Source organism: Gymnoscopelus microlampas (assembly GCF_963454915.1).
Source record: "Gymnoscopelus microlampas genome assembly, chromosome: 18".
Taxonomy (NCBI): Eukaryota; Metazoa; Chordata; class Actinopteri; order Myctophiformes; family Myctophidae; genus Gymnoscopelus; species Gymnoscopelus microlampas.
The window spans coordinates 25,751,395-25,763,701 of record NC_139955.1 but is presented as its reverse complement, the minus strand read 5'-3'; the positions used below and the strand labels follow the sequence as shown (position 1 = coordinate 25,763,701).

Here is a 12,307-nt window from a genome sequence, read left to right as displayed (position 1 = left end):
ATCTTATCATCACAGATTACGGCTTTGATTCTCTATTTCAGCTGTGGGAGAAAGTTGTTTTAATTGCCAAATGTTGATTTAAATGCTAAATTCATAATAGTGTTTTAGTTGCCAAATGTTGATTTAAATGCTAAATTCGTAATAGTAAAGTGATGGCTGATATTACCGGTCGGATATTGTGCGTCTTAACATGACCACCTGGTGAGCCTGGGGAGGCAGGATGAGGATGACCTGGCCCTAGAGGTAAAGAGGCCGGCCAGAAACGGAAAGGTCCGTGGTTCAATCCCCAGAGGTGTATCAGCTGTGAGCTGGTGACTGGAGGGTGGCTATATCTATGATGCCTGTCATCTTTGCCTAAGTGCCCTGGAGCAAGGCACTGAACCCCCTAAACCTCTCCAGGGGTTCTGCACTGTTTGTGACCCTCCGTTCTGACATCTCTGATGAAATACACGTGGAGAGGGACTGTGTGTACGTGTAACTACAAGGGATATATGCAAAAAGACACATTTCAATTGCCTTGTCAGTACAGTCATCATCACCCATCTTCAGTCATCAGAGAAATTACACTTATGACAGTCTGCCTATCAACTATTCTATAGAAACTGGTTGGACAGCGAGTCAAACAATCTGTGACCTGTAGGTGACTGTGCAATAAGTATAGGCCTAGTTTCATTTTCCAATCCAAAGAGATGTGCTGTGCAAGTGAGTTTCCCATCTCCTTCTTCTCATGCTGAGTCTTCCTGAAGTGCTCAGTGTTCACTTCGAGTACATTCCTATACCTGGCGCTTGTTTTCGTTTTCCTTTCTTCCCCAGTGTGAACTACATTGGGAAAAAGAAAGGTTTAAACTGAAAAAATCACACCCTGTGTGAAGGAAGCGGTGCCTTTGGGGCGGGGCTTAACTCATTTCAGTTCGTCCCTATTGGTGGTCTGAGTCCACTTACCAAATGTGTACTTGGCAGCATGCTGCAAAGTGGAATAATGGCTGTTTAAAGCCCAGCCAATGGGCAGACAGAGGGGGCGGGGCTTAAGTAATAACAGTTGGTCCCTATTGGTGCTTTTAGTCCATGTGCAAAATTTGTACTCCCTAGCATGCTGCGAACTTGAGTTATGGCTGTTTGAAGGCCAGCCAATGGGAAGACAGAGGGGGCGGGGCATCAGCAATTCATGCTCGTCCCTATTGGTGGTCTAAGTCCACATACCAAATTTCGACTTGGTGGCATGCTGCAAACTGGAGTTATAGCTGTTTAAAATCCCGTGCTCATCCCGTGCTTACACGGACGGACGGACATAACATACGCTGGGGGTCCCTGGACTCCTCTTTGATAACTTCAGCAATTCATGCTCGTCCCTATTGGTGGTCTAAGTCCACATAGCATATTTGAACTTGGTGGCATGCTGCAAACTTGAGTTATAGCTGTTTGAAATCCCGTGCTCATCCCGTGCTTACACGGACGGACAAACATAACATACGCTGGGGGTCCCTGGACCCCTCTTTGCTAACTTCAGCAATTCATGCTCGTCCCTATTGGTGGTCTAAGTCCACATACCATATTTGGACTTGGTGGCATGCTGCAAACTGGAGTTATAGCTGTGTAAAATCCCGTGCTCATCATCCCGTGCTGATACGGACGGACGGACGGACGGACATACGGACAAAGTCAAGTGTAGAGCGGTTGGCACCGCTAAAAACGATCGTGTACTAGGTCTACATCACTGAACTAAGTGCAGTTATATTTAAAGTTAGCCATGGATCACACGACGGTCGTCTGTCACGACCGTCATGGATGAATGTCAACCTGGTGTTTCACTTTCTACATTTTCAAATATAAAGTGCTTACCCCATAATACTTCCAAAATGTTAATGAAGTCCACGATCATAACACCAGAGGCAGCTCCACGAATCATGTTCAACCCAGATTTGGCTCAACAAAGGGAATGAACTCGTTCTCATGCTATTCATCAAAAATGTGGAATGCCCTACCAAAAGGAGTAAAGGAGTGCAAGACCCTACTCACTTTCAAAACTACCATAAAGATACACCTTCAGGAGGCTGCAATTCGAAAATGGCCCCTGTCCAAGTCTTAACCTACCCCCCTACCCCCCCCCCCCCTTTCTTTTTCTTCTCTTGTACATATTTTTCACTCTTCATACCAGTAACCTGTAAGCTGATTGTATAACATTCTGTATAGTAGTTGTGTATATCTGTCTGTCTCTTATATGTCGTCATGATTTGTGTGCATGGGGATCTCATCTTAAACAAGCTCAGTGCTTAATGAGTCTTCCAGTTCAGTAGACCTTGTTTACCAGTTCTCATGTCTTACTAAATAAAGTACATCAATCAATGGCCACATATGTTACAATTATGTACGGGCCCTCAGAAGTACCCGTATCTTCCGTATTATTCAATAAAAAGCATTTTAATCCGATCGGTGGCCCTTTTCTCATAGAGTTATGATGTATCAGAGTGCAGGACACCTCCCAACCGATAGGGTCACGTAGTTGAAAGCATATGGAGGAAATACGGAGCAAATGGCCACCGGTCGGATTAAAATGCTTTTTAATGTGCAATACGGAAGATATGGGTACTTCTGAGGCACGTACACAATTTTAACATCCGTGACCATAGGGTAAGCACTTTATATTTGACATCTGAAGGTTTATGTAGATGAGTTGTAAATGTAGAAAGTGCAAACACCAGGTTGAAGTTCATCCATGACTGTCATGATATCATATGACAGGCATGTTTCAGAGCTCATTTAAAGTATGATTATACAATACATACACAATTACCCCAAATATATTTTTTTATAATAGTTAGTTAGGCAGGGGCCAGTGGTCTTTTGTTTTCAACAATGGGACCAGAAGTAGAAAGAACTCTCTCTCAGCGCAGTGAGCGACAGCCCTCGAGTACGTGCGCCCTATGCTGCGCCGAGCCTGTTGGCGCATGTTGGCGCATGCCTCCGTCTTCTTCCGTGAAGTGAAGAGTCTGCTGTGCTGTCAAACCACACCCTCCCTCCCCAGCTGCACCGGGGTGTATGTAGACCCGGCCGGGACTTTTTAGACAGCACAAACTTTCCCCTCAAGCGGTTAGAATAGACCTCCGTTCATAATGAGGCAGGCTGAGAAGAATGGCAGAAGCTAGCGCGCTTGAAGAGCTGCACTCCGAGCTGACTTGCCCCGTGTGTTTGGAGTTGTTCCGCGAGCCGGTGATCCTCGAGTGCGGCCATCACTTCTGTCGTGTCTGCATCACCCAGTGCTGGGAGGTGAAGGCCGACGAGCTGCCGACGACGTGCCCGCAGTGCAGGAAGTCATGCGCCCCGAAGCTGCGACCCAACTCGCTGCTGTGTAACGTCGTGGACAGTGTGAGGAGAGGCCGGGCCATGGACGCGGTGACCAGACCACCCGGAGACCCGGAGTGTTCGCCAGAAGAAGAACCCGACCTGAACCAGGACCGCGAACCGGGCTCCAGTATGAGCAGCGTCGCCTCTTCTGTCGGTTATTGGCCGCGTCTTAATGCCATGGAAACGGCGGATATGTGCGAGGAACACGAGGAGAAGTTGAAGTTGTATTGCGAGGACGATCAGATCGCTATCTGTCTGGTGTGCGGGATGTCCCGCGACCACAAGACGCACAATGTCATTCCAATAAACGAGGCGTTTGAGAATTACAAGGTATTGGACCCGGGGCTCTCCTCCAGAACTTCCTATTTGGTATTAGGATAGCCCTGATACATGATGACTGTCTTGTGATCCATGGCTAGTATTAGGATACCTTAAAGTGATCTTGTCAGGTATGCTACTGTACCTTGTGTGTTATGGAGCGTTATGTAGATGGATATGTATGTGCCTCAGGTGTGGCCCAACGTTCATAGGGTTTAAATTCAGCACCCTATAATTAAAAAATCACACCCTGTGTGAAGGTAGCGGCGCCTTTGAATACATTATGTCATCGATATGTGTTTATAATGTGTTTATAGCCATGTGTCATGTGAAGCTTGACCAATCACTTTGTTGACGGGTCTGACCAATCAGAGCGTCGACGACAGATAAAGTTAAATTGAGGATCTAACTTTAAATAACTTACCTAGAAGGAGACTTTAGCCAAATAAAAATATATACAAAAAAAAACATGAGGAAATAAAAAATAAACCTTGACATCATAGTGATGTCATGAATAGTCCCCTTGCCTGACAAATCACAACCTTGACGGGCCTGACCAATCAGAACCTTGACGGGCCAGACCAATCAGAACCTTGACGGGCCTGACCAATCAGAACCTTAACGGACTCTTGGATTCTCGATCGTCTCTATCAAACCATTCTGTCATAACGGATGACTGGGTCCCGAACTCAGACTTTCTATACATTCACCCTTCATCTGTTCTTGTATCTTTCTCTTTCTATTCGTCATATTAACTTTAAATAACTTACCTAGACGGAGACTTTAGCCAAATGAATAATAAGATGAAGTCATTGTCATCGTTTATATAGACATCGAATTCTATATTCATGACATCATAGTGATGTCATGAATAGTGACCAATCACAACTTTGGCGCACCTGACCAATCAGAACGTTGACGCACCTGACCAATCAGAACGTTGACGCACCTGACCAATCAGAACGTTGACGCAAAAGCCAGGCATAGAGGGCTAATATCCGCTCTATACCTAAAGGTATAGAGCGGCTAGCGCCGCTAAAAATATATCTGAGTGATTTGGTTGGAGGTTAGGGTTTGAATCAGCCCTAAAGATGGGACAAACGGGTCTTTCACTGCGAGGATCCCGTGACGCGGCAGTTATTTTAAAATCAGCAACACTGAGCACTTGGGGAATTCAGAGGACCAGTGTTAACGCTTTCCCCCCTAACCTTTTAACCTTTCAGTTGTCCATCAATGTTTGGTGACCCAAATCACAGCCGCATGCGTTTTCTTTTTCTTTTTTACAGACCAGCCTGATCTCGTTTGTTTATTTCTGTTGTATTGGGTTGGATGGTTCAGTTGGTGAAGTTTGTGAATGAATCATGTGTCTCCCATTAAAGGTGGTCGATGTTTTCTCTTACTAAGCAAGCACCAATCGAATCAACTCATTCAGTTAATGTGGTTTACAGTGACACTAATATTTCCTGTTAGACCTAGACCACTGCTGTGCAATTGACCTATTTCTTTTGTCACAGGATAAGTTGGCTGTTGCTCTTGAAAGTGTCCAGCTACAGACGGAAGAAGCTTCGCTATTTCAAAGCCAGACCAATGAAAAGATCCTCTTTATTAAGGTATTGTGTGTGTGTGTGTGTGTGTGTGTGTGTGTGTGTGTGTGTGTGTGTGTGTGTTATTCTTATGTTGTATTGTGAAAGGGGATATATTAAAAGCCCATTTCATAATCCAAAACAAACAACACTACACATACTGTGTACTCTGTCTGTAATGTGTCTGGTATCTGCTAGGTCAAACCAGAATGACTGGCATGACATATCATTCAGTTGTATTTTCCCACCTTCTGAAAGACTGGTGGATGACTCATTGTGTTACAACAATTCATACATCATCTGTCATTGCAGTGTCATGCACATCCCTATCATGCACTCACCAATATACAGTTTTATATTATGGCATGCATGTTAACATTTATGGTATGTTTTCACTCACTCGTTTATATATAGAATAAGACAACAACTAAGGGGTTGGTTGTGTTACACACCCTAACCGAGATATGAGCAGGATAGGAGATAAGAGCTGTTGGTGACAGAATTTACGCCTGTTTGCTTTTTCCACTACTACTGCAGCCTGCTATTATTTTACACAAAGTGTATGTATGTTCTAGCTTTGTGAGTGCTTTGTCCTCACAAAACTGGAACTTCAGGAATTATTATGAAGTAGTTCAGCCAGAAAATGAAGACTTGCTGCTCCTCACCTTTCAAGGAGTCATTACAGAGTTAATTACAGAGTACTGAGAGTAGACCTTAGGTTTAGGGTTAGAAGAATAGGTTATGTTAAGTTTAGCTTTTAGTTTAGGCATTTAACAATGAGGTTTCAAGGTTAAGAGTTTTGGCTAGGGAATTGATGTAGTCAGTCGTAACAAAACAAGTGTGTGTGTGTGTGTGTGTGTGTGTGTGTGTGTGTGTGTGTGTGTGTGTTTCAAGAAAATTACTAATTATTCAAGACAGTGTGGTCTTGCTGCTACAGATGCTGAGCTTTGCTTAAAAAACAAAAGTCTGTCTTCCTTCCTATCGTATGCAGCTCTCTGTAAATTTACAGTTATGTGCAAACTCTCAGTCTTTCAGTTCTCTGTTTGTCATTGGCAGGATGTGAGAGTGAACTAGGTTGAGAGGATGTTGGGCAACTCTCTGCCCACACTAGAATGTTGAAAAGCATGACTGTGTGTGTGTGTATGTGTATGTGTGGTGGGGGGGGGGAGAAATGCAGCATGACAGCATACCTATCATGCTGCATATATGTTAAAAGCTCTAGGTCAACCCTGTTAGTTGACCTAGACCCCCTCCCATTTTGCTCTACACTAAATATGTTTGTCAGAAATAGCATTGCGATGTGCTGTGCGCTTGTAGATCAGCTTTTTTTTTCCAAATTCTCACCCAAGAATAGGTTCAAGTGGTTAAAATTATTCTGTGTGAGCTTCTCTAGACAATCCAATATGTTGAGGTTTTCATATAACAGTTAGTTTTCCCCAACCATGAGTCTTCTGTGCAGTAATTCCAGTGAATGGGTTTGGAGCAGCAACAGTGATTTTGAAGTTTTACATTTCATTTAATTGTTAAAATATAAGAAAAAGGCATGGGTTTGCAAACTACACAGTTTAATAGATAAAGTAAAAAGGAAACACTGGGCAAAGTGTATGTTCTTAAATTCTGTACATGTGTCCTCCCTGCCAGGAGCATGGAGGAGACATGGAGGAGCAGGTGAGTGCAGAGTTTGACCGTCTGAGGGAGTTTCTTCGTCAGGAGGAGGAAATGGTGAAGGAAAAACTGCAGAAGGAGAAAGAGGAGAGACTTGACCAATTGGAGGAGGCCCTCACCCAGGCCACAGAGCAAATCAGTCAACTGGAGAACACGACCGACCTGCTCCGCATCAAACTTGCAGAAGAGGAGAACCCGGAACAGCTAAAGGTGAAAGAATGGAGAAAGAGGATCGAGACATGCAGGGGAGAAGGACATGATGGGGTGTAGGGGACTGTATTTAAATGGCAAGAGGTTGAGAAGTAAATTAAAAGTAACTCAAAAAAGAAAAGTTGGAAAAATGTTAAAACTAAATAACTAGAAACCAACAAGCGAAGGGGAGGGTGGACTGATTGAATGCAAAAAATGTTCAGCAGTGACCACCATATCAATGTTAGTGATGTGCCTGTTCTATTCTGCTCTCTTCCAGGGAATCAAGGACTTCATTGGAGGGTAAGCAGGGAAAATAAATCATCCTTATCTGATCTGGTCAACAACCAGCTGGGATTCGAGGGCCCGCATGACTGCAATGAGTGCTTATTGAGTTACTCAATCATCTGTAAATGCAAAGTAGCTTAGTTACCGTTATTCTAGGATTCTGTCAACACCATTCTAAACAACAGGATCTGTTCAGTACCTCTTATTTAGGAAAAAGCCAAATATCTTAAAAACCGATCAGTAAAAAACAAATTAAAGAACAGTCTGTCTGTCTCTCTTTCTCTCCCTCGCCCGCTCTCCATCCCTCCCTCCCTCCTATAGTGCTGAGAGTTTGTTTGAGCGCCCTCCAGAGGTGAGTATGGATCTGCAGTCCGGAGAGCACATAGGACCTTTACAGTATAGGACATGGAAAAAGATGGCCTCCATTCTTCAGCCAGGTACACACATGCATGTGTATGCCCATATGCACACACACACACACACACACACACACACACACACACACACACACACACACACACACACACACACACACACACACACACACACACACACACACACACACACACACACACACACACACACACACACACACACACACACACACACACACACACACACACACACACACACACACACACTCACAACACAAAAAAAGTATTCAGGGGGACACATAAATGTTGGCAGCATTTTAGTAATTACATTCAGGGGATCTTGCTATACTATAAGCTCTGTTCAGAACATGGGTTTTAGGAAACTCTCAGGTCTGGAATTGTTCCATACGTTGGTGGCTCAACAGAAGAAAGACGAATGTTCTTACACTACAATATTACTGATTTTGTAGTGTAGGTTTATTGCTGATAGAGTATAAAGAAATTTAAAAAAGTAAAACTGTAATGGCACTTTGACCTGCTATATTCATTTATGCCACTTTTTAAAATGTCTCTATTTTATTCATGCTATTATTTTATTATAATTTCCCTTTAAATTCCTTTATATGTCTTATATATATGATATATATGTTTTATATGAAAAGCACTTACATTTGAAAAAAAAAAGAGAGAGATCAATAGTGCAGGTCCTGCCTTGTCACCACCAACTAATCTGCCAGGTGTGATCCAAATCTGATTATATCACCCTATCACCACAAATTAATATGCCAGGTATGATTCTGGCAAAAATCTATGTATATCATATAAAACACCCCAATTGCATCATTCCTTCCCAGCTATCTCAGAGGTGACCCTTGACCCGGACACAGCCTATCCCCGTCTGTGGGTTTCGCCATGTCGCACCAGCGTTCGGGTAGGGGACATCCAGCCCAACCTGCCCAACAACCCTGAGCGCTTCACCCGCTACAACATTGTCCTTGGCTTCGAGGCCTTCTCCTCCGGCAGGCACTACTGGGAGGTGGATGTGGGCTCTAAGACCGCCTGGGGTCTGGGTGTGGCCACTTCCTCTGTCAACAGGAAAGAGGAAATAAGCCTCTGTCCAGAGGACGGTTTCTGGACACTGGTGCTACGGGACAACGGCGATGGCACCAGTGAATACGAAGCATGCACTGACACAGAGGAGAGCTTGTTGTTTCCCCCAAGACCCCCCAGGAGGGTGGGCATCTACCTGGACTATGGCAGTGGCGAGGTGGCGTTTTATGATGCTGGGGATATGAACCACCTGTTCACCTTCTGCGATGCAAAATTCAAAGAACCTGTTTACCCGTACTTCAACCCCTGGCCTATTATAAACGGACGCAACCGCGAGCCCCTCGTCATAGTGCCCCCCCTGTTGTGAGGGCTTTGCCACATTAACGCTGCTGCTATGAGACTCACCATAGTCATGTTCACCATTATAACTTAAAGCTGCAATCTGTAAGTTTCATGTTCTAGCCAGGATTTGAAGTGAACCCAGACAGAAGGGGTTGAAGTGAACCCCTTCTGTCAAGAGGGAAATCCTGCTTGTCCAGGGTATACATTGTGCTTATGAGCTTCAGGCTGTACTACTACTACCAGTAGGCATCCTACCTGTCACCAGGCTACATTTTTCAAAGTAAGAGTAGGGAGACCACCTCAAACCACTGCTAGTTATAGTGTATTAACATACTCTACCATACAGATTGGTTAAAATAACGTATTCATTTATAAGTTCCAGATTGCAGCTTTAATTCCTCATCAGTAATTTCACATTCTTTATGGAGCACCTTTGCCGCAAACTCCTCAGCTCAATTGGGCATGACACCACAGTGTTCTTATTATTCACACAAAAGCATGAAACCACTGCCATACATAGATGGATGCCATGGTGATAACACGAGAACCTGTTAAACCCTGTGACCTAATGACTATGCTTGGAAAATATGTGTGCTTAGGTCGATAACATAGAAACAAGACTGGCCAAATAAGTTGGTAATGTGTTATATATTGGGTGGGAATACTACTAGAACATTTGGATTAGTTCTAGTTCTTTATTCTTTTGAGAAATACCTTGCATATATTACATGTCTTATCTAGCCCTATCTAATGTCATATCTAACCCTATAACAAACTGTTTTTAAAATGTATAGTGATATACTAATGACATCTAACACATATGGGCCTATTAAATTTGTATTGGTATTTCTTAATATAATTATCGTAAATATAGGCTACAATTCATATGACCATACAATGGACACATGCTTTCAAAAGGCTTACCTCTATCTGGTTGTTAAATTTAAAATACGTCTTTTGTCCTTTGACATGAGGATATATTTGAATACACTCTGTAGTTATTTTTGATTCCACTAGAGGGCAGCAAATCTTATCCAAGAGTAGTATGGTACTACAATGTTTACTTAAAATCAACCGGCACAACCACTGATCTATTCAACAGCATTCCCATTATGACTGAACAGGCAAGAGGGACATGCAAAGCCCTGCAAAGCTATTGTTAAAGCCCATCAACTCAATCCACAACCTCATTACCCCATTCAAAGGTTTCTGGAAATTATTAGTTTCAAGATTATGTTGGATTAGGCCACTAACCACAGGGTTTTCCTGTTTTAGCAGGGGAGGGGGGTCAAGACACATGTGCCTAGTTAATTTGTTTTGGATTAGCCTTTTGGCTCTTGGGTCTATTTGAAATGTTTCATATCACTGGCAGGTTTTCTAGGGATTTCTTTTCAGAGAAATTATCTATTTTGAAAGAATCCCAGACAAAATGCACTAAAATAACACATTGTTGAAGCAACATTGCACGATACCAGTAGTTTCTCTCCAATCACCAGCATCTGTGTGCTGGAATGTATCATCCTAGCTGTGTCAGGGATCAAGCCAACAACCTGTTGCGTTGATCTGCTTCTCCACGCACATTTGTGGAAGGCTGTGTATTTATCAAGTATTTTCTGGAAAATATCTGGAAAAATGTACACATTAAATTTACCTTCTGTAAGTCATCCAAATTCTTCATCCTCCGTGCAGACTGTTGCATTTGCCAAGTGAGTCTATACCATACAACTTTCCACCCTGCCAAGTGAGCAAGTTGAGCATTTGACTTCTGTGGCAAACAAATAAATGATGAGAATTAGTCTGACCCAACTAAAGCTCATTCAATATCCATGTGTGTTTAATCTCTTTGCGTCATCTGCCTATACATTAACCTAATACATCTCGCCCTTCTCTCTCTCTCTACTGCTATCCTCATCTGTAATTAGATATTATTACAGACTGAACAGCATCCAGTAACACAAGACTTCTTTACTTCTACCTTACTGCTCTGTCATCCATCCTCTATAGTCTCTCCTTCAATCACTCCATCACTCAGGATCAACAACGAATAGGACTTTGTTGCTGTCAGTCAGAAACCTTGTATGTCCAAAACCATCCTAAAGGGGCGCTGATGGCGCCTAGTGGTCAAGGCGCATACCACATATCTTGCGCCGCCTTACCCCATATCCCTAAACTTATTAGCCATATTTTACTATTTTGATCTGTTGTTCTCCACTGAACTATCCAAATAAAGGCAGAAAATCCCCATAAATATCTTAACTCATTAAGGGCACGGTCACACCGCACTTTTATTCTACCTATGAGGGCAGACTCTGCCAATGCATTTCAATGGGAATGGAGCGTTTTTTTTTCCATAAATCTGCAAATGGCAGAACATTTAAATGGGTTAAAAACTGTCCTAGAATGGCAGATCTACAAGCTCACGACACTGAGATTAGGGATCAGCTACAGTATTTTTGCTACTTTTGCACGGCTATCATACAATGAAGTATAAAAGATAAAAAAACTAAACCATTAAATATGGAGGTACACGGTTACTGTCTAACAGTGATGACATGATGATTGGCATGCAATGGCAAGATGATCATTTTTTAAATATAGAAAGACAAAAGTTACGTATCTTTCCCATAAAATCTACCTTTCCATCTAGGATTGTTTTTTTTAATTTATCATCTCATCCCTCTGTGAACTCTAAGCTATGCCTTCCCAAATGACACCCCTCTCTTATTTTACGCCAATTATTCTATCTGAGCTCTTCAGTGACGGATCCCATTTCTCTCTCTTATCTGAGTTTGCCCCCTCCTCCCCCATCAATAATCAATGAGACAGATGAATTGGAGGACAGACGCGGTGGAGTGGGGTGGGGTGGGGGAAAAGAGTCGCAGAAACAGACAGATAGCCCTAAAGTGATTAATGAAAAAGCTCACCTGCAACTGGAGATAAGTCAACTTAGACGTCTTCTCATAGACTGGAGGACAAATGCTGTCAACGGTCTGTCTCGGGTTGAAAGAGAGAAGTTTAACGTGGGTTAACAAGAGAAGGGAATAGAAAGGAGAGGAGAAAGATCCAAGGACATTGAAGGTGGGGAGGTTAATGGGGGAATATAAGCAGGTAAACGTGAGACACGTTTATCAGCCTGAAGCTGTCAATTACAGCTTC

At 43.0% G+C, this 12,307-nt stretch overlaps 1 protein-coding gene across 1 annotated transcript; it reads left to right on the top strand.

The window, feature by feature from the left end:
- The first annotated feature begins 2,995 nt into the window (after positions 1 to 2,995).
- Positions 2,996 to 10,815, top strand: LOC311034220 (zinc-binding protein A33-like). Its single transcript, XM_084042029.1, has 6 exons — positions 2,996 to 3,672; positions 5,175 to 5,270; positions 6,885 to 7,118; positions 7,378 to 7,400; positions 7,707 to 7,822; positions 8,614 to 10,815. Exons 1-6 carry the CDS (start codon positions 3,130 to 3,132, stop codon positions 9,174 to 9,176), a joined length of 1,575 nt encoding a protein of 524 aa, XP_083898155.1. The 5' UTR covers positions 2,996 to 3,129; the 3' UTR covers positions 9,177 to 10,815.
- The last annotated feature ends 1,492 nt before the right edge of the window (positions 10,816 to 12,307 follow it).

What these genes read in the sequence shown, in the direction of transcription:
- LOC311034220 (XM_084042029.1), top strand. Translation starts at nt 3,130, where the DNA reads ATGGCAGAAGCTAGCGCGCTTGAAGAGCTGCACTCCGAGCTGACTTGC. An exon ending in AAAAGATCCTCTTTATTAAG is followed by an intron (nt 5,271 to 6,884) that starts GTATTGTGTGTG and finishes CCTCCCTGCCAG; the next exon opens with GAGCATGGAGGAGACATGGA. An exon ending in GGCCTCCATTCTTCAGCCAG is followed by an intron (nt 7,823 to 8,613) that starts GTACACACATGC and finishes ATTCCTTCCCAG; the next exon opens with CTATCTCAGAGGTGACCCTT.